The sequence below is a fragment of the Pogoniulus pusillus genome, chromosome 18, assembly GCF_015220805.1.
Source record: "Pogoniulus pusillus isolate bPogPus1 chromosome 18, bPogPus1.pri, whole genome shotgun sequence".
NCBI lineage: Eukaryota > Metazoa > Chordata > Aves > Piciformes > Lybiidae > Pogoniulus > Pogoniulus pusillus.
The window spans coordinates 7240104-7262071 of NC_087281.1; the positions used below are offsets into that span (position 1 = coordinate 7240104).

The following is a 21968-nucleotide window of genomic DNA, read 5'->3' on the forward strand; positions in this document are numbered from 1 at the left end:
TCCGTTCATTTGGCAGCAGCCACTTGATGCAGGCAGGCCAAAGCAGCAGTATCTACTGAATTACATCAGGTTAAGTAATCAAACGTCACATTCAGCTCCTCAGGCAAAAACTGAGGGAGAACCCTTTTATCCCACACTGCTCATAGCTACATCACTAAATGCATCCACTGGTACCGTCCTGGAGGCGTCCTCGGGATCATTTTTAAGGATATCTCAAGTAATGTTACCAGCATTATCTCTTTTCCTTTAAAAAAACAAAAACTGACCAAGTTTCGAGCCAGTACCGACGGAAATTAAACTTACCACGACAAAGCCTTTCCATTAGAATTCACCACTGACAAAATGTGACCAGCTGTAACTCGCTCTCAAGGCGTTCAACGGGGAAGCAAAAGCTACCTGCGCTTCGGGCCAGGTAAGGAGCGCGTAAGAGGACATGGCCTCGCTCTCTGTCAGAACACTGGCGAACGCCGCAGCCTGCAGGGGCAGCGGGGGTGGGGGCGCGGGAACCGCGAGGAGCGAGTAGCGGCGGTGAGCAGCTGCGCGGAGCCGGTCGCGCCTGCAGGCACAGCGCGGCGCCGCTTTCCGGCTCCGAGAACAGCTCTCGCCGCTGCCCGGGCAGGTTCCCCGGGCCGGACAGAGAAAAGAAAAGGCTTCGGCTTTGGTGGTTTGGGTTTTTCTCTGAGCTAGTCGCGGGCAGCAGACGAGGTTACTGCCGCTCACCTCCCGCCCCGCCAGGACAAAGGCAGCACCGGCTCTGGCAGCTCCCAACTGGGACGCTGCTTGGTTTTACTCCGCCGTGCCGGCAGAGTCCGGCAGAGCCCCAGGCTCACCTCGATGAGCCGCTGCAGGGCGGGCCCCTGCAAGCAGGTGTGGTTGCCGAGCAGATCCCGGTGCTGCTGAAGGAGGTGCTGGGCCGCCTGCACCTCGGCCGGCCGCTCCAGCGCCTGTAGCACACCGGCACCCAGCCCCACATAGCTCAAGTAAGCCGCAAGCAGCACCGGCACCCGCCAGCACCGCTGCTGCTGCCGCCGCCGCGCTGCAACCATCAGCCTCACTGCTGCCGCTGCCGCCGCTGCCAGGGCTGAAAAAGCCGCCGCACGGGGGGAGGGAACGCGGCAGCCCGCCGGAGGAGGGCTGCGCCAGGCAGGGTGCTCGGACGGCCCCCAGCACCTCCCCGAGCCTGCCCCTTGTCCCGCTTCGCAGCGCGAAAGAAATCTAGAGCCCCGCTGTTTCGAGCAGGGCAGCTGCTTCTGCAGCTTCCCCTCCGACAACCCTGACTCCCTCGTCTTCCCCGCGCCTCTCACCTGTCTTCTCCGCAACGTACAACTGCCTCGGGCCACCCTGCTCAGAGCTGCATGTGTCTGCGCAAAGTTGGGCACCGAATCACGTTCGCCCTACAGAGAGATGCTGCCCAGCTACTATTTCAACAATCGCAATTGCTTACATCAATTACAGATCGCTATACCAGTAGCTTGTGCAAATCTAATCTCCTCCTTCCCACAGCTGCTAAGCTAATTTAAAAGGCAGTAAACAGTTGTTTCTGATAATGACTCCTTGATATAAAACAGGTGTGAAGGCAGCAGGTTTCTGGGAGTCCTTTTATTGTTTGTGGGTTTTTTTCTAGGAAAGGTGAGAGTGCTTTTTCTTTTTTAAATGTAGGAAGGTGCCAAGACCTGTTTGATTAATTACTTTTTTTTTTGTATAGGACTATCTCAAATAGTCTTCTCTCACTGGTAGAAAAAAAACCCCAATCATTATGGGTGAATAAAAAGTTTGTACTTTGCAGATTTATTGCAGAATAGAAGATGAATAAATGCACTAACTATCTGCCCAGGATGCATATGTACATTGCCAGAGGGTAATATCTTTTCACCCTGCCCTGTTACCATATTTTTTCTTTTGGTAAGGAAAATGAGAGAAAAGATGCCAAGATACGAGGGGAGGGGAAGGGAAAGTAAGGGGAAAGTATATATTCAGTTTTTCTCTTTCATTTAAGATCTGGAAATATACTTACCTGAGCTCCATTTTGACATTTTAACTGCATTAAAATAAAATAACTTATACAAACACACTGAGTGTAATCATGCCAACACATTACAGACTAAACATAGAACATTTGATATTTATACTAAACATACGTGACATAAAATAAATGACAAGTGAGACTCAGAGCTGGCAACTACATGCAAGACTGGGAAAGCCCAGGACATAAAGAATGTAATTGCTAGAAGTTCACAGTATCACACAGTATCATCAGGGTTGGAAGAGACCTCACAGATCATCAGATCCAACCCTTTACCACAGAGCTCAAGGCCAGACCATGGCACCAAGTGCCACGTCCAGTCCTGCCTTGAACAGCTCCAGGGACGGCGACTCCACCACCTCCCCGGGCAGCCCATTCCAGTGTCCAATGACTCTCTCAGTGAAGAACTTTCTCCTCACCTCCAGCCTAAATTTCCCCTGGCACAGCCTGAGGCTGTGTCCTCTTGTTCTGGTGCTGGCCACCTGAGAGAAGAGAGCAACCTCCTCCTGACCACAACCTCCCCTCAGGTAGTTGTAGACAGCAATAAGGTCACCCCTGAGCCTCCTCTTCTCCAGGCTAACCAATCCCAGCTCCCTCAGCCTCTCCTCGTAGGGCTGTGCTCAAGGCCTCTCCCCAGCCTCGTCACCCTTCTCTGGACACGCTCAAGCATCTCAATGTCCCTCCTAAACTGGGGGGCCCAGAACTGAACACAGGACTCAAGGTGTGGTCTAACCAGGGCAGAGTACAGGGGCAGAATGACCTCCCTGCTCCTGCTGACCACACCATTCCTGATGCAGGCCAGGATGCCACTGGCTCTCTTGGCCACCTGGGCACACTGCTGGCTCATGTTCAGGTGGTTATCAATCAGCACCCCCAGATCCCTCCTCGGCTGCTCTCCAGCCACTTCGACCCCAGCCTGTATCTCTGCGTGGGGTTGCTGTGGCCAAAGTGCAGCCACAAGCCAAAGTTATTTGATGAGGAACAGAAAAGGTCAAGATCCACAACAAATCTTCACATAGCATACTCTAATCACAGTATCACCAAGGTTGGAAGAGACCTCATAGATGATCTAGTCCAACCCTTTACCACAGAGTTCACGGCTAGGCCATGTTAATGGCTGATTTTCTTGAATATTCTTAGAAATGTCACTTGTGGTGGATTTCTGTTTACACCTCCAGAAAGAATGGCTCAAATATTTGCAGGTGTTGTTTCGACATTGAAGATATTAATGCATCTGACAATGAGGAAGAGTTTGCTGAGTAAGTTTAAAGGGTAAGTATAAGCCTGGAAGGACATTTGCTTCTTGACCTGCACTTGATTGCAAGCAGTAGCTTCTCAGGACAATATACTACTTTTCTACGTTAAAGGTGAACATTTCTTGGGCTATGGCTTCGGCCACAGGCTATGGAGATACAGTCAGAGGCTTCAGAAGTGCTGTTTCCCATGCATCTGAGCCACTGATGTACAGCAGGTTGTGTGATCTCCATTACGGGCAGGATTGCACCACTGGTGAAATGAGTTTTTAAAAGAGCAGAAGAGTACCTTTTGTGCACTCTTTTGGCTTCTAGCAGGATTTCACATAACTTCTGCACCGTTTAACAGGAGTGTGGTAGCTTGGCCCAGGTGCCTTCAAGAAAGACCACAGAGACACAGCCCTCTGACAAGAGATAGAGTCCCAAGGATACTGCAACATTGCTATTCCATTCTGTTTTCTGGTCTCACTCACAGTCTGTGAAGCAGTGGCTAGCTGATGTCGCTCTCTTCCCTTCCCTGCTCCTCCTCCTTTCACTTCTGCTCTTCGGGAAGAGCGAGCATCCCTGCTTATGGTCTGCGTGGGGCAAATGGCTTCCAGCCAGCAGGGCATTATGAGATGAGACATGTGGCCTACCCTCAGGCCTGCTGAGGCTGGATGAGGCAGAGCATTCTAGAAGGTTTTAGTCCAGTAGACTTGGCCTAGTTGTGAATATATTCATTCCACCTGAGTGCCTTCTGTCCGTATGTAAATAGAATCTCCCTTTAAACTGCCAATTATTGCACAGCATTTTTGCTTTTACTCCCCAAAAGGAGTAAGTGTAATTTTGGTCCTGAGTAGCTCATGGCCCTAAACGAGGACAGAGAATTGTTTTAGTCCAGGAACTGAACAAATGCTAACATTTTATAGGAAAGCTGCTAACGTCAAAGAACACAAAATTAATCTTAATTAGAGGGATGTCAGTAAGCAAGTGGTCATCACTGTCAACATTCCTCCGTGGTTTTGATTGTTTTCTGATTGCAAATGAAAGACTTCTGCACTTGGCTTCTTCCAGTTGAGATTTTTGATGACAAAACTGAATTTCACTATAGCAAAAGAAAGGATGATAATTAATTACTCCAGGGCAAGTTGCCTTTGTTGAGTGAGAATTGCAAAATGAATCCTGGGACAGTAGTTTTACCACCAGAGCTGCTTCTTTGGAGGTTTTAATTGGCTGATGCCTACAAAACCTGGGGAAATGTCAATGTAACTGAAGCATTTCCTCCTTAGGAAACAGCCCACAACCTGTGGTATGGTCCTTTATCCACAGGGCTTGCTTAGTGTGAGATGTAGATGTAAGATATGCTTTGAAGACTGCTTCCTGTGTACCTTGCTCAGCCAGGGATGTGGATTCTAGGCTGCTCGGGTTCATCTTCCAATTTGATGGTAGCTCCTTCTGCCAAGCTTAAGTTAGACTTGTGCCACTTTAGCTGAAGGAATTTTTCCATCATGTCAGCTCCCACATTGAAGACCAGAGCCAGCCAGGCCAAGCCAAAAACAATCCAAATTGCAGTGAGGCTCCTGTACACTGGGATATAGTGCTTGTTGGGGTTTGTACCTGAAAAATCCAGGAAACTGCATATTAATCTTGACAGACAACCTGGTAGACAACATACATACTCCTACACCATCTTTATCCCTTTGAAATGGGTAATATGTTTGTGCAGTTCCCCCCCCTCTGCTTTTTGTGTTCCAGCTCTCAGGTTAAAGCATATCTTAGCTTACAGTTGGCATCAGACCTCTGAAGCTGAGGCTATATGTTTATTAGGGTTGCACAAAACTGAATTGTTCCATCAATAAGGATTCATCTTGGAAACCCAATGTCGAATCCAGGTTAGCCACAGTTTAGTTGAGACACACACAGAGGATCTCAGATGAGAGGATAACAAGGTTTACTTCTTCAGTGATGCAGTGATTTTTTTTGGTAGGGTGATATACTTTAGAAACCAGGATTCAAAATCACCTAGAAAATATTGTATGGAAAATACAGCCATTTTAAAGAAGTAGTTAAAGGAGTCCTCAGTTTGATATTTCTGCAGCATGGCACAGGACAGCACCACAGCCATTCATTTAGTCTCTGTCACTGAGATCACCATGAAACACCACAGTGCCCATATTCAGCATGGGATGGGTTTTTATCCCCTTTTGGGACATAGTTATGACTTCTAGGAGGAGAGAGTCGCTACCCATGACATAACAGACTAGTGGTTTTTAATGAACAAACACTTTAGAGATAATCTGTTAAGAGCATTTGTTCAAATAAGCAGGGGGGGAAATAGCTCTTCCTGTGTCTGTACTGCTGTCTCTCAGTTTAGATCTCTACAGCCTGTGTAGTGGGCTTCTTTCACAGGTATCCTAGAGCTGTCAGGAATATTCCCCTTGCTGTATACACTAGTCATTTCATATTGGACATGACCTCTTACTGGGAATGGTAAACATGTGCTGAAACAAGTGGGGAGCTGGGACTGCTTAGTTTGAAAAAGAGGAGGCTGAGGGGAGATCTCATTGCTGCCTACTTGAAGGGACATTGTGGAGAGGCTGCTGCTGGTCTCTTCTCACAGGACATTGGAGACAAAACAAGGGGGAATGGCCTCAAGATGAGACTGGGTAGGTTTAGATTGGACATTAGGAAAAAAGAATTCATTGAAAGACTGGTCAGGCACTGGAATGAGCTGCCGTGGGAGATGGTTGAGTCACCCACCCTGGATGTGTTTAAGGGTTGTTTGGATGTGGTGCTTAGGGATACAGTTTGAGGTGAATCTTGTAGAGTAGGATTATAGCTTGGACTTGGTGATCCTAAGGGTCTTTTGCAACCTGGATGAGTCTGTGATTCTGTGAAATCACCATTAGGAGAGGGTGCTTCAAAGGCTTAATACTGACAAAGAGATTTCATTGATATTCCACTCATGGACCACATTCGTATCAGCTTGGACATAGTCAGTGTTGAGTGGGTGTTCAGTGGCATATGTGAAATGAGTCTGGCAACTCTCAGCTGTCAAGAGAAAAATGTCCATGTCATATTACACATTAACTCCTTATTGCCAGTCTGGCCTAGCTTGCTCTTGTACCATATTCACAGTGGAATGGATATCTATGCTCTCTCTATTTAGTTTTACACTAGACTAACTAATTTCAACAAAGCTCAGTCTAGTTTGCCTTCTTTATTACCTACTACATAGTCCCCAAATCCAATGGTGCTCAGGGTGATGAAGGTAAAGTAAAAACCTTCTCCGTAGCTCCAGCCTTCTACATAACTGAATAGCAGTGGTGGGAACACTAGAAAAAGCAAGGTCCCAGTGATCAGGAAGACGGCTACTGCTAGTGTTTGAACCACCTGAAAGACAAAAAGATGGCATCTAAACAGCACTTAGCAGTTATCCAGGAGAAAATTCTGGGTCTCCTTTGCTCTTCAATCATAACCCCCTTCCAGTTTGGAATAACATGTTAAAAAAGAAAGGAAGGATAATCCAATGCTTCTATGCACTGCAGGCTAACACTGCTCTTTACCCCCCATATAGATATGACACCTAATCATGAATCAAAAAACTTGCAGAGTTTTAAAGTATACTCAGCTCATATCTTTGAAGTTATTATGGCAATTAAATACTCAGATTACAATTTCAGATCCTGTGGAGATGTTTTTGTGACCAATTGGCTCCTGTATTTAAGGCAAATCACTGTGTTTTCCGTGAGTCGTGACGCAAAGACTGGAAAGAACAAGTTAGGTTCTTTTCACCAAGACTGCTTCCAAAGATTTATAAAGTGGCTTGCAAGAGCTCAGGATGAAATCTAAGTGAAGTCAGTTTGCCTGCTTTTGTATTTTAACTTTGAAGCATTCTGAGTAGAACCGTTTTCTGTCAGCACAGGCAAGATTTGTGTCTCTCAGTACAAACATCTGCTACCTGGGAGGTAAGCTGCAGCACATGTGGCTGCATTAGATAGGTACAGAGTGGTCAGTGGATGGGTTGTGACAGGGGATTTGGGGGATTTAGGATTGAGAATCAAGAACTCAGGGATTTCCAGGGAACACACTCTGGTGAACTTTTGACTAGCAATATGTGGACTGATGCAAACTCATTGCAGTTCTTCAAAAATGCCCTCAAGGGCACTCAAACCAGAGTGTGATTTATACTATGCATGCACCTACTGGGACTGAATGAAAAGAGAAATCACTGATTATAAAGCAGGAAGTCCAGATATCATGTTTTTCTCTGCCTGTCTTTATTATCTCACATTATGGTTTTGTGGAGCTTGAGAAACTTACTGTGAGCCTACTGAGTGACTTTGACTAATCACTTTGTGTTATCTCTAGCTGTCTAACAATACCTCATTTCAAAGCACTTCATGAATTGCTGATGGACTGGTTAGAGTTGATATCTGTTCTCATTTAGTTCTACCCAGAAGTCTGTGTGAAATTTTACACTGGAATGCACAATATCATTTTTTACTCTGTTTTTAAAGAACTTTTTGGTACAAAACTATTGTGTGGAGGAACAGTAAGTCAGGAATGAAGAACTGATTTCAATTAATTGCCCAAAGCATGACAGAATTACGTTTAAAAGAATATGAAGCAAAAGAAAGAGGTTTTTCAGACTGAATGAGCAGACACAGCTCCAAAGCTTTGTCTGATCACAGGAATTCTGTCAGAAATATTAATTCAGGGGTGATAAGAAAAAAAAAATCACATTCCTGAAGTGCTGCTAGAAATCTTGGGAACAATGCAGCTACATTAGCATGAAAATCCTTCTGGTGGTAGACAAAATCTCTTTCTCATCTTTCCTTGCAAAGCTTGCTGCAGGCAGTCCAGCACAGGTTTAATTGTTCCTGCTGTCTGCCATAAAACACATGATGCCAGGGAAGCTTATGCAGCTAAAGAACTTCTTGGTCATATAAAACCAACTCTGCATTTGACAATACTTTTATAGCTTTCTTAGTGTAGCTAAAGAATGCAGTGACTCAGATTTTACAAATGAAAGAGAAAAAAAAACAAACCCTTGTGCAAGAACCCTGAAATCTTTCAACACATCTAACATATGTGATCTGCCTTTTCCCTCACTAAAGTGGTCAATGAATTGAACCTTTACTCAGAAACATGTACTGCCTTTGTGATAAATGACTTTCACTTAGTTTCTGTTATCAGTCCTTCCCTTATTCCAAAACATCTGGAATAGTTCAATGACTTACCAATAAACTATAACTAAGGAAAACCCAAAACAACCAGGAAAAGCCAAAGAAAAGGAAGGAAGTGCTAAATTGCTGGCACAATCAGGGAAGGTAATTCAAGACACATTAGCAGGCCAATAAAAGTGAGTTGTCTCTGCACAGTGTAGAGCTAGCTCATGGATAAATGATAGCACAGGCTAGATGATAAGAGCTTGATTCAGCAATGTGTGTTTGTGCAAGTATTCTGCCAAGGGTCATCAGAACTTAAGGGCCCTGCCCAAAATCTGGGCCATGCTTGCTTAAATGTTTTGCTGAGTCAGGTTTTAAAAAGGCAAATCTGGATTCCTTCAAGCAAACCCAAATTGCTTTAAAGCTATTGTAGGTAAAAAGAGTATATGAATTTTCTGATATGGAGGGGCCATGTAGTTGGCTCTGGTTCAGGAAAATATAGGCACACAAAAGGAAACCAAACCCAGCAACGGCAGGATTATCTGAGAAGAGAACACTGAATAGCTTTAAAATAGTGGAAATAAATGATAGATGGACACTGTACCTGAGCACGGCCTGGCCTGTGCACCCATCTTTCCAGGGTAATCAGATGACAGTTGAGGCCTTTCCCTAACTGATTAAGGAAGGCCAGGTTAAGGGGCACTCCGAATAAGGCATAAAACACACAGAAGGTCTGCCCTGCCACTGTGCTGGGTGACAGGTTACCATAACCTGGAACAAAAGGAAGAAAACAGCTACATCAAAGGCTTCACAGTCAGGCTCCAGAAAACAGCTACATCAAAGGCTTCACAGTCAGGCTGCAGCCCATCATGGGAAGTTTCTAGTCTTGAAGGTCAACTGTGTTAAGCCTCATGAGCCCCCGGACCTATGATTTGCTGCAATTAAAGCTGTCTACAAGTTGCCACGGCTTGTAACGGAGCTCTGTGCATTCACTGCTGCCAACAGATAAACTAACAGCTGTGCTAGTTTGAAGCAGGCTAGAATGTTTTGGTGAGAAGAACTAGATTACAGGCTGTGAAAGGGAAACAATGGTGATGTCTACTTCACTCACAGGCTTGCTGAGATGTATAGGAACAAGAAATAAAAACATTAGATAACCACTCTCGGCATCACTCCTGCTTGGGCTGCTGGCTGAGCTGCATCTCTCTAACCTCACCCTCCAATTTGGGCTAACCCACTTTGCTTCCTACACCTCTGGCTGAACCTTCATTCTTCCTTGGGACTGGGGTAAGGTTGAGAGGGGTAGGGGGAAGCTGCAGGGGTGGTTGAGAGCCCCTTCTGGGGACTTAGGTTTCTGGGAGGGCTGTTGTGTTTCTGTATTACCTTTTACCTTGTCTATTTCTGTCTATAACTGTATCTACTGTAAATATCTGCTTGTATATTGAGCTAAACTGTAAATATAAGCTTCATTCATATTTCCAGAGCTGGCTGAGTCTGGGTGATTTCTAAAGTGTGGGGGGGTGGGGAACACCCAAACCATCACAACAAGAAAAATATTGTTCTTAAGAGTATTGTCATTTTCTATGGATCTCTGATTTGAGTGCAACTGAGTCTTTCAAAGCAACCTCAAGATTGATAGAGTCATAGAATGCCAGGTTGGAAGGTACCTCAAGGATCACCTGGTTGAACCTGTCAGAGTAAGATTATAGTATAAATGGGGTGGCCCAGCACCCTGTCAAACCAAGCCTTAAAGCTTGCTAATGTAGGGGAATCCACCACCTCCCTTGGAAGTTTATTCTGATTCTAAGAGTTTGAATCATGAACACTTTTTTTCTGGCATCCAGTGCAAATCCAATCCAAATCATCCAGTTAAAATCCAATCCAAATCTGTCCAGCAGCAATGTGTGCCCCTTACCCCTTGTCTTTACCAAGTGACTCTTTGTGAAAAGGGAGTTTCCCTTCTCTTGAGAGATGCCTGTTATGTACTTGTACAAGGTTATGAGGTCTCTCTTAAGCTCTCTCAGCCTTCCTTCACATGACAGGTCTTCCACTCCTCTGATCATTCTTGTGGCCTTTCTATGAACCCTTTCCAGCCTGCCTGCATCCTTCTTGTAGAGTGGGGACTAAAACTGTACATGGTACTCAAGGTGGCCTGACAAGCATTAAGTAGAGTGGGAGAATGACATCTTTATCCCTGCTTCTGACACTGTTATTAATGCAACTCAGCATCCTGTTGGCTTTCTTTGCCACCTCATCACACTGTTCACTGAGATTGAGCCTTTTGTCCACCAAGACACTCAGGTGTCAGCACTCCACAGTGCTGGTCTCAAGCCAGGTGGCTCCAAATCTGAGCTGCATTTCTGGGTTATAAGATGTACAATGCATGCCCAAAATGATATTGCATGTACCAAGTACATGACTATCTTTTTGCAGGTGCAATATGCTGGATACACAAGAATAACAAGTATAATTGGAAAGCAGTAGAAAAACATAACCCATAGTAGTCAAGGTTGTCTTGCAGGTGTATTCTGTCCACCAGTTGCATATTTCTGGGGGCTTTACTGGAGGAACCCCCAATTTCTAAGGAAAAGAAGTACCTCACCTATAGTGGTGACAACAGTTCCTGCAAAAAAGAAGGAGTTGCTGAAGTCCCAGTTACTGGGATTTGTAGAGTTTCCTTCTGGGTTGACCCCTTTCTCCCATGCTTCCAAGAGGACCTGAGGCAAAAAAAGAGGTCAAAGGGGCAAAGATGAGCAATCCATCAGACTAAATCAGGAAGAATGTCACAAAAAAAAAAGAGAGAAGTCAATACTACTTCTATTGCAAGCAGAGCAATTAGCAGTGTAGGTCACAGGATAGAGTCTGATTGAAATGGCCTCATGCTGACATGGTAAAACTTGGAGACAGAGTTGGCCAGGAACTTGAACCTCTGTAGAACCAATTGAAGTAGGAGAGGTTCCATAACTAGTTGAAGACTAAGGAGGAGTGTCAGGAGCCCTCCTCCACTGGGAGAAGAAAGTGAAATAATACGATAAAAAACAAAGGCAGGTCCTCTTCTTTCCTGTCTAGTCACCTTGCTCCAGTTTTCATTTTGGGCATGTGTAGATGGTTGTGTCTTGTGGGGAGGAGCATAAGTGTGCTAGTTTGAAGCTAGCTATAATGTTTTGGTGAGAAGAACTAGATCATAGGCTGTGAAAGGAAAACAATGCTGATGTCTGCTTCCCTCAGAGTCTTGCTGAAGAAGAAAGGAAAACATTAGATAACACTCTCACCATTTTGTCTCACACTCTGCCTTGGGCTGCTGACTGAACTGCATCTCCCTAACCTCACCTTCCATTTGGACTAACCCACCTTTGCTTCCTACACCTCTTGGCTGAACCTCCATTCTTCCTTGGGACTGGGGTAAGGTAGAGAGGGGCAGGGGGAAGGTGCAGGGGTGGTTGAGAGCCCCTCCTGGGGACTCAGGTTTCTGGGAGGGCTGTTGTGTTTCTGTATTCCCTTTTACCTTGTCTATTTCTGTCTATAACTGTATATACTGTAAATATCTGCTTGTATATTGTGCTAGCTGTAAATATAAGCTTCATTCATATTCCCAGAGCTGAGTCTAGTCTGGGTAACTTCTAAAGCGTGGGGGTGCGGGGAACACCCAAGCCATCACAGTAAGGAATGTGATGGTTTCAGTTTCCTCTGTATAATTCCTGGTGAGGAGGAATTCCTGGGTCTGGCTGTTACTTGCCAGTATTTTTTCAGTGAATATGAGGCCTCTCCTCATCCAAAAGATCAGTTGTAGTCTGGGGTCACAAGCACCCTAGGACTGGATGCCAGGAGTGACTCTTTCTCCTTTTAGAGAGTCAGAATGAAGATACTGCACACTGATGGGAAGTTTAAAGAGAGCTTCTATTTAGAGGTGCATATAGGCAAAAGGCAGTCAGGTAAAATGAATACATCCACCAGCTAGGCCAAGTTTGTTGGACTAAATCCATCTAGAATCCTCCACCCGTTCCATCCTCAGCAGGCTTGAGAGTAGGCCATAACTGCTCCCCAGCCCCATCTTAAGCCTACAAGGCCTCAGCAGGTTGTGTGATGCAGCTTAAAAAATCCTGCCAGCTACGAGCCATCTCCACCACACAAACCAGGAGAGAAGGAGGGACGTTGCTCTTCCCAGAGAGAAGAAGTGAGGGGAGGAGAGGCAAGGAGCGAAAGAGAGTGGTAGCGGCCAGGCAATGGCTTAATAAGCTGTGACACCAGAACATGGAATGGGATAACAATATTACAACGTCCCAGGACACCCACATCCATCCCCTGGGATGGGTCTTGGTCCCTGTAGTTTTCTTAGGGGAACCTGGGACCCCTCAAACTACAACATTAATGAAATGGTGCTCCTCCAGATGGCACTCACCAGATGACCAAAACTACTATGTGCAAGAGAAATGGTGCTGCTATTTGTGCATCTTGTTAGCTGCCCAAATGAAGAGTGTGTTCCTTTGTTCTCCCCAAGGACTTCTCTGAAGGAGAATGATTATTCTCTGCACACTGACTTCAAGTATACCCTTGTTTGTTGGAAGAATAATCCTTGTTTATTGCTACCAGTTTTGAGGTTCAGGTCACAGCTTTCATGATTTTGCCAAAAGCTTGAAGGAATTACTTCTTCATCTCTTCTAGAGACTTTTGTATATGAGCAGGATTCATTGCCAACCCCAGCATTAGTTGGTTCCAGGAACACAAGGCCAAGGAAGGTATTATTTCTTGATTCAAGTGTTGGTCACTGCTAGAATGATTGTCTGGAGCCAGATTTCTTGGTGTGGTTGTTGCTTTTAAGTCATGGCTTTTAAACTGTAAAATAAATGGCATCCTGGTGCCCAGGAGAATCATTCCTAAACAAACAGGTTCATGTGCCACAGTTATAATGGCTCCTAGTTCCTTTCATCTACAGCTCAGGGAATGATTATGGCTGCAGTACAAAAGAAAATAGTGGTGAGTATTAGCTGTTTCTTCTGGGAGGAGAAGTGGCCAGTAAATAAAAGCAATGTGCTCTAATTTACAGTAAGACTATGAAGCCTACATAAAGCCATAGTAGGATGTGGAGATAATACAATCTGCCTGCCATTTCTGCTTCTGTCTCCTGATCAATGCATATTGCTGCCACTTGTGGTCATAGACAAGGATTTGGTCCTTCTGGTCTGTATTTATATCAGTTCCTTCGAGGCTGAAAAAGTATGGATGTAATCAAAACACAGACTTAAGAAAGGCACCTTCTTACTCAAGGAATCTCCTCTATCCTGTCAGAATGGCATAATTTCTTTTCCAAAGTATGTTTACTAGACATGTATTATATCATAGAGTTTGGATTTGCACTTTCCCAGTTTCAGACTGTCCACCTTAAGAGCTGCAGCTCAGGGCCACCTCTCAGCTAGGCAGCTTTAGCCAAGCAGAGACAATGCAGTTTATGTACATGGAATTGCAAGAATTTGCTTCATGCAGTCAAGTAAAAAGCCTAATGAATTATAAGTAGTAACTTTATTATTGGCCATAATGGATATGCAGAAAGAAACCTGGGCTGATTCTCATGTTCTAGGATTTAGGTTTAAAGAACTGGTAATAAGAGGATCATAGAATCACAGGATATCAAGGGTTGGAAGGGACCCAAAGAGATCATCCAGTCCAGCTCCCATGCAGGACCATACTGTCTAGCTCAGGTCACAGAGGAACACAGCCAGACAGGTCTTGAAAGTCTCCAGAGAAGGAGACTCCACAACCTCTCTGGGGAGCCTGTGGCAGTGCTCTGTGACCCTTACAGTAAAGAAGTTCCCCCTTGTGTTGAGGTGGAACCTCCTGTGCTGCAGCTTCCATGCATCACTCCTTGTCCTATCACAGGGAGCAAGTGAGCAGAGCCTGTCCCCATCCCCTCCTGACCCCCAGCCCTCAGATGTTTATAAACATTTATCAAATCCCCTCTAACTCTTCTCTTTTCCAGACTAAAAAGCCCGAGGTCCCTCAGCCTCTCTTCATCAGGCAGTGCTCCACTCTCCTAGTCATCCTCGTAGCCTTTCACTGGACCCTCTCCAAAAGATCCCTGTCTCTCCTAAACTGGGGAGCCCAAAACTGAATGCAGCACTTAAGATGGGGTCTCACCAGGGCAGAGTAGAAGGGGAGGAGAATCTCCCTTGATCTGCTGGACTCACTCTTTTTAATACACCTTGGGATCCCATTGGCTTTCTTGGCCACAAGGGTATCATAAGTATAAGGATACACCTTATACTTGTCAGCTGAGCAGGCTGAATCTGGTGGCTGTCTCTCATCACAGTCTGAATCCTGTGACTTTTCAGACTGGAATTACTGACATGATGAACAAGCTGCCTTAACCACGTTGTTAAAATGTACAGATAGATGATTGCTTCCCTGCTTTAGAGTTAAGAGATCTAATATAGAAGACCTCTTCAGAGGTCTTACAGATGATGAGTCAGAGGGCACCTACACTTAATTTACCTTAGGGACTATAAAGCCTAAGTACTTTGAAGCTTGGTGCATTGTAGGTGATAACTTGGTGCCCTCAGCTGGTTTCGTCTGGAACAATTTACCAGAGAAGTAATAGTATCAAATTCAGCAGAGACACAGCAAAATGTGATTCTTTGAGTGGCACAGCAGTGCTAAGGAAGCTTCACAGAAGCCAGAGACAGTTTTCCAGGATACCAGAGATTTAGCTAAACCTTCCAGTCCTAAGGTATATTTGCTTTACAATGGGAATCAGGGTTTTCTCCTTTACAGTCATCATCACAGAGACAAAGGAAAGGCAGGTAATAGCATCAACTGGTGAAGCTGAAAAAACCAGGAATGCTTTCAGGCACCTACTTTCTTGAAAACTTCAGTCATTTTCTGGCCAATGGTAAATGTTCCACAGGAAACATATCGCAGTGTTTGTAAACAGAACATTGCCATTTTAGACAGATGTTCATGGAGCTGCATTTCCCTTTCTTATTCAGAATTGTTTGCTGAAATCCTTCTACTTAATCTGGGCTTTTTGTTGATCAAAAGCATATGCAGAGGACAAGAAAGTCCTCTGACTTGGGCGGCACAAACTTGCAGCATCTTTAGAGTTTCCATCAGATTTAATGATGCAGTAGAAAGAGTTCAAACTATTTAGGTACCCAGCTCTGTAATTTGAAAAACTGTGAACGTGAAGAAAGTGGTACTTGAAGGATTTCTGTGCAATCCTTGCAATACTAGAATGAGAATATACCTATTATACCCAGGAAGGACTAGTAATTTATCTTCAGTCAGTAATAGAAGATGCCACTAATGGAAAACTCACATTGACAAAGAGCCTTTTATTTCTTATAAGTTCACGGTGGTTGAGTGGCTGTTTAGAGGCCTGGAAGTGAAGGGCCAACTTCAGAACCAGTAGACAGTTTGTAGTACAGAAGAATGGCAGAATTTGCACAGGTTTGGATTGCAGAAGCCTGGAAGGGCAAGCTATTTCTTGTAGGGCCACCTTCAGAACCAGCAGAACCTACTTCTTGTAGGGCCACCTTCAGAACCAGCAGAACCTACTTCTTGTAGGGCCACCTTCAGAACCAGCAGGCACTTTGTAGTACAAAAGAATGGCAGAATTTGCACAGGTTTGGACTGCAGAAGCCTGGAAGGCCAACCTACTTCTTGTAGGTTTTTTCTCCCCTATGCATATTTCCCTTGTGATAATTAATAAGGGAACTGAAAACCATGAAGTTAAAATTGTTGCAAGGTAGTACAAAGCTGCCTCAGCAGATTTGCATATTTGGTAAGTTCGTGACTGGGAAAAGAAGTGCAGTAGATGAAAGTAAAGAAGTATGTGAATGGGCTCGAGAAACCTCTGCCTTGTCTTTGTGCAGTTAGCTCTTTGCTGTCATGGATAGCAGATCATCTTATGACATGCTTGGCCACAACAGTTTAATTTCTTCTAACCAAAATAATGGGAATCTGTTCCTCTTACCTGTACAAACTGCTCCAGGGCTTGTCTGTCCAAGCATGAGTAGTTCTGCAGGAACCTGAGCTTCTCCAGCTGGAACTGGTCCCGAAAGTGACTTTCTGCCTGCATCTCCAGCAGCTGGAACACTGTAGCACCCAGGAGGAGGTAAAAGAGATACCCCACCAACAGGAGGGGAGTCCAACTGATCCGCTGGCTGTGTATGGTGAAGAGGGGCATGCTGCTGCTTGCTGCTGCCAGCCCCTGCTCAGTACTTATAGGCTGCTGTTCCAAATCTTGTGCTACCCAGGACACTCAGGAATCACACACTCATGCTGCCAGCTACTACATATAGGCCCATATAAAATGAGACTAAGAGGCAAATTTTATCCCTCTGCATTTTTCTCTAACCAAATTAAAGGAAGAGTATTTGTGGATTAATGTGAATCATACTATTTTTCTTCTATTAAAAACGTGTTATCCAAAGATCCCAGTCAAAGGAATGAAGCCAGACACAAGCTCTCTGAGATTGGTATTGTTTTCCAGGCTGGGAAGGTGAAATTAAACTAGTTGAATGACTTACCCAGGCTCACCCCAGTATAGAATCACAGACTTTTAAAGTATTGACAAGTAAAGCCCTACTCTAAACACTAGAGTTCTGCACAAGAAAACACTACAAACGCTCTAATTAGAGCAGACTTCCAACAACAAAGGAGACTACAGACCTGAATAAATGAGAAAGTCAATAGCTGCTGTCTGTTCCATGCAAACATTGCTGGTACTAGTGAAAACAAAATCATGAAATCCATCAACATCCTGAATTCAGCCTGGTCACAAGTCAGATCTTCTCTTTCTTTTCTAACCCTAATGAGATCAGTCCCCTCACTGCCTGTCCTGCAGCTCCTAAATTCTTTGTCATATGACTCCACTCCTTAGTCCATAGAGTTAGAGAAGGAACCACTCACTCCCCTGCTGTTAGTCTCCGTATTGCCCTTTTAATCCAAATGCGTAAGGGGGAAGGATGGCTTGAGGTTAATTGTTAGCTAAAAGCATCAGAAGTTCACTCATGGGAGCCTTAACGATTATCAGGCACTGGAAATGAGCTGGGCTTGCACATATTTCTGTAGGAAGAGCTTTATGGCTAGCATCATGTATGCCACTGCTTCTGAAAGACAACACACACACAGCAAGAGGGCCACGTGTCTAGGGCTGCAACTGCTACTAAACTCTCCAGCCAGATGTTCTGAATACAGATATCCATCCTTTTCTTGGCATTCAGATTATTTTTCACCTACTTTCAAATAAGTGGTAGTGCTCAGAGAAGAAGAGTTAAAAAAAAATTGTTTCATTCATATCTGTATCTGGGAAAATCCCTGTACTTGACAGCTGAACTGTACTCCTACTGCTTATCACTGACAGAAGACCTCTTGGTGTGTGCTAAGGAAGAAAATTACTCTCAGAGTATTGTCAACAACTGCTTTCATAATTCAAAGGTACAACTTGTTATTCCATACCTTGTGAAATGTTATGGGTAGAGAAGCCTGGGATGTTGCACAACTGTCTGTTATGCTAGCAGTGCTGTCTCTGGTGAGAGATACAGATGTTTGTCTTGTAGTTTGTAGGACCAATGTCTACCTGTCCAAGAGAATGCTAGCCTACTGGTTTTCTGGAACAGATACAAACACTTGTGCATAGCTGGGCTGAGACAAATTCCCACAGCTAAGAAGGTTTCACAGTTAAAGGTATTAATTTAGCCTGGAGAAGAGGAGGCTCAGGGGTGACCTTATTGCTGTCTACAACTCCCTGAGGGGAGGTTGTGGTCAGGAGGAGGTTGCTCTCTTCTCTCAGGTGGCCAGCACCAGAACAAGAGGACACAGCCTCAAGCTATGCCAGGGGAAATTTAGGCTGGAGGTGAGGAGAAAGTTCTTCACTGAGAGAGTCATTGGACACTGGAATGGGCTGCCCGGGGAGGTGGTGGAGTCACCGTCCCTGGAGCTGTTCAAGGCAGGATTGGACGTGGCACTTGGTGCCATGGTCTAGCCTTGAGCTCTGTGGTAAAGGGTTGGACTTGATGATCTATGAGGTCTCTTCCAACCTTGGTGATACTGTGATACTGTAATTAATTAATATAATTAATACATTGTATTATTATTATATATATAGTATAATTAATAAATACATATAATTAATAAAGGTATTAAGTTGTAAACAAACAAATGAAGCACTGAATGTCTTTTATGTCCCCTCCTGTTATGTCCAATCCAATTAAACCAAAGCATTCCAGACACCAAACTTCACAGTCTTAAGTTTTGCCTTAAGAAAAAAAAAAAAGTGTCCACTAAGGCTTACTTTGAGGAACTTAATTTTCTGAAGGGTTTTGTGAATTGAGGCACTGAAATTGTTAAGGTGCATTTACTTCTATATTTTAGATATTCCTACTTAAATCCTTCAGCATTGAAGGTACATCCAATTTGGTTGGCCAAGTGAAATGATTGCTAATCAACTTTGAGTGGAAGTGTGATCATCTTTACCATGACTGTTACATAAAAAGGGGATATTAAAAACAAAAAGAGGGGGAGGAGATATAAATCAGTTAATAGGTAATATAGCAAAGAACTGGGAAGAACTTTAACAGGCACATGGAATAGGTGATGTACCCTGGGGCTGATGTGCAAAGCTGTGTTTTTGCAGAAGGGGGTGGGGGGAAGTAAAAAAAAATTGTGTGTGCACAAGAAACTGCAGAGTAAGTAATGCATTCAGAGATTAATCACTTCACAGCTGAACAACCTTACAGATAAATGCAAGGGCAAAATCATGAAGCACACGTTTAAGAAAGTAGCTTCTATAAACATGCACAGTAGCATGCTGTTGTGGAGGCAGGGAGTTAATATACATATATAGAAATATATATAAAACAACATATAGAAATATATATAAAAATAGATTTCTATAAAATAGAAATATACATAAAAATAGACTTATTTTATTCTCCTGAAACCCTGCCCCCAAAACTATATACAGAAATCAATTCAGTTTTAATTAGCAGACTCAGTTTGATTGAGAAGATCTTACAAGGATACTATAGATAAATCTGACTATTTTAGAAGTCAGGAGATGGAAAGACTAAGCTACCTAACGTAGCATTCCCTACTATTAATCAGGCTAAGCCAAAGTTTACTACTCACAGGTGAGTTAGGCTGTCTAAGAGAAAGGGTGCTCCAGATGCATGTCAGCTCTCTCTCTTTCAGAGGACATCCGAGGCTCCTTAGCTTGCACAAAGGGTGCTTATGGTGGGAAGGGGGTCCTGTCCCTCAGGAGCTTGTCCTTCGCAGCACCAGGGGACTCTTTCTGCAGGAACTATCCAGGCAGGGAGAACTCTAAGGTGGGAACCCCAAGGTGAGAAGTACCCCAATATTTATACCCTTCCTAGACAAAGAGTCGAGTTATCACTGCCTAGGTGCAAAGGCCACAACCGATCCCCAGCCCCATTCCAGTATAGTCAGCATGGATTTACCAAGGGGAAATCATGCTTGACTAACATGATAGGATTCAATGATGACAGAACTGAACAGGTAGATTCAGGGACATCAGTGGATATAGCTGTGAGAGTCTAAATCACCTAATTGTACTCATCTGTAACAGAGTAAAAACATGAAAAACAAAGACAAACAGATAAATATTCTGGCAGAAGGACATTTTAATGTAATCTCCAACAAAGCAGATGTACAAAAGGGGGAAGAGTCTGGCCTTTCCCACCTCTGATCAAATCCTTGCACTTTCTCTTCCCAAAGCAAAAGTAGATCTGAATTTTACCTCACCTTGTACATTCTAAATCCTGCAGAAAGCTTACAGTTTCTGTGCTGGCTGTGCTGACTGTTACAGAAAGTTAAAATTAAAATCAAAAAGGTATCACTGCAATATTCCTTAACCATTTGTTTCTCAGTTGTTAATTTGATAAGCAGATACCTCTGGTAGACTTAAACATGCTGATTCACCTCGACTCCTGAATAACTATGAATTTACCACAGAGCTAAGTATCAAGAACATAAGGAAACACACATCCTTAAGAGTAATATGTAACTTCTGACAATGTATTGCTGTATTTTAATGTGAACAACCCAAACTCTTTCAAATGCACGACTATAACCTTATCACAGGCATGAAAAATGATGATTTCAATCTGGAACTATGGATATCTGAGAGAAACAAACTATATTTTACTGCATGTTTACATTTGGTTTATTCTGAAGTGTAAAATAGGTAGTATGGAATCAGCAGTGATCTTGCATTGACCTAACCACATTTACATGACTATAAGCTTATCACTAGCATGAAAAATGATGACTTCAATCTGGAACTATGGATATCTGAGAGAAATAGACTGTATTTTACTGCATTTTTACACTTGTTTTATTCTGAAGTGTAAAATAGGTAGTATGGAATCAGCAGTGATCTTGCATTGATCTAACCACATTTACATGACGATAAGCTTATCACTGGCATGAAAAATGATGACTTCAATCTGGAACTATGGATATGTGAGAGAAATAGACTGTATTTTACTGCATTTTTACTTTTTTTGGTGTAAAATAGGTAGTATGGAATCAGCAGTGATCTTGCATTGATCTAACCACATTTACATTTTCTCATCTCATTTGTGTTTTCTAAGTATCTGCCCTTTGTTGTTTTACCTTTATTGAGTGTCATTCCTTGGGGAAAAGAAATAATCAGCAAAAGGTCTCAGATCAAACTGTATAGAACTTTGCAACCCAGCAAAATATTGGCTTTGCATAGATGCCAGCTGGATGTAATTATTTTATCTTGATGCAAATTGTTGCAAACAGATATACCATCAGTGCTAATAGGCTCCTCCTCAGATTAAAGATGTAGAAGAGTATTAATACATTAGCTATTTTTAACATTTAGAATACATATAATGAATTCTCAATAAACAAACATACTTGGCAAATTCTTGACTGGTTATTTTAGTTTTGCTTAATCTTAAATACAAGCTGAAGACCCTGAGTGTGAGTATTCAAGTGTAATTCTTTGGAGCAATAGATTTTGCAGCCAAGGACATATAATTTCTATACCTTTACCAATTAAACCTGCACAACTGAAGTATTTATGCATACCTGTTTCTAAAAAGAAGAGGAAGGGAAAAAATAAAGGCCTTCAACTGTTTCTAGATGGAAATAGTGGACTGCAAGAAGAATTTCATTTGTTTCCCAAGCCTGAAAGGAGATAAAGAATACATTAGGCTCTATTTCAGGTTGTGCTGTCAGTTTTAAAACAAACTCCAGAGACACAAAAAACCCTCAAACAAACAAACAAACAAAAACCACAAACTAAACCAACAACAACAAAACCCAAACAAAAATCTCACCAAAGCATCTTAATTTAAAAGTTTTAGGAGAAACCCCCATTCATCTACTCTTCTGTAATTTCATTTCTTTACCTTAAAACTAAATAAGGCCACAAAAGTGTGTGTGCAGTCTAGCCCTTTGTAAGAAGCTTTCCAATGCCCTAACAACCCCAGCAAGCTCCTGTGTATGTACCTGCTTTAATTCTGCTCTGTTTAAAAACCAAATGGTAATAACCTA

The 21968-nt window shown here is 43.4% G+C and overlaps 3 protein-coding genes across 7 annotated transcripts in view; all 3 read right to left on the reverse strand.

Annotated features, from left to right (window-relative positions):
• KCNK17 (potassium two pore domain channel subfamily K member 17) overlaps window positions 1–1050 on the reverse strand; it is a 114040-nt gene extending 112990 nt beyond the window's left edge. For all 5 annotated transcript variants that reach the window (XR_010305544.1, XM_064158318.1, XM_064158317.1 and 2 more), the window contains exon 1: window positions 831–1050. Coding sequence is in view for 4 of the 5 variants with exons in the window: in XM_064158318.1 (XP_064014388.1) it covers window positions 831–1046 (216 nt within the window). In the remaining variant the exon portion in view is untranslated. The remainder of the gene's footprint in view (window positions 1–830) is intronic.
• Window positions 1051–4548: 3498 nt separating this feature from the next.
• Window positions 4549–16605, reverse strand: KCNK16 (potassium two pore domain channel subfamily K member 16). The gene is made up of 5 exons (XM_064158319.1): window positions 16393–16605; window positions 11029–11143; window positions 9031–9197; window positions 6483–6648; window positions 4549–4872 (listed from the first exon to the last, which is right to left on the reverse strand). The coding sequence occupies exons 1-5, from the start codon at window positions 16603–16605 to the stop codon at window positions 4649–4651; spliced, it is 885 nt and encodes a 294-aa protein (XP_064014389.1). The 3' UTR covers window positions 4549–4648.
• A 3439-nt stretch (window positions 16606–20044) lies between these two features.
• KIF6 (kinesin family member 6) overlaps window positions 20045–21968 on the reverse strand; it is a 173192-nt gene continuing 171268 nt past the window's right edge. Inside the window, exon 21 of the mRNA XM_064158320.1 lies at window positions 20045–21599. Coding sequence (XP_064014390.1) covers window positions 21583–21599 — 17 coding nt within the window. The 3' untranslated portion in view covers window positions 20045–21582. The remainder of the gene's footprint in view (window positions 21600–21968) is intronic.

Bases quoted from the DNA above. Each gene is read 5' to 3' on its own strand.
- KCNK16 (XM_064158319.1), bottom strand. From the start codon at position 16,605: ATGCCCCTCTTCACCATACACAGCCAGCGGATCAGTTGGACTCCCCTC. The intron at 6,649-9,030 runs GTACAGTGTCCA...TTTGTCTTTCAG, and splicing joins ACAGGCCAGGCCGTGCTCAG to GTGGTTCAAACACTAGCAGT. The intron at 4,873-6,482 runs GTAATAAAGAAG...TGGATTTTTCAG, and splicing joins ATTTGGGGACTATGTAGTAG to GTACAAACCCCAACAAGCAC.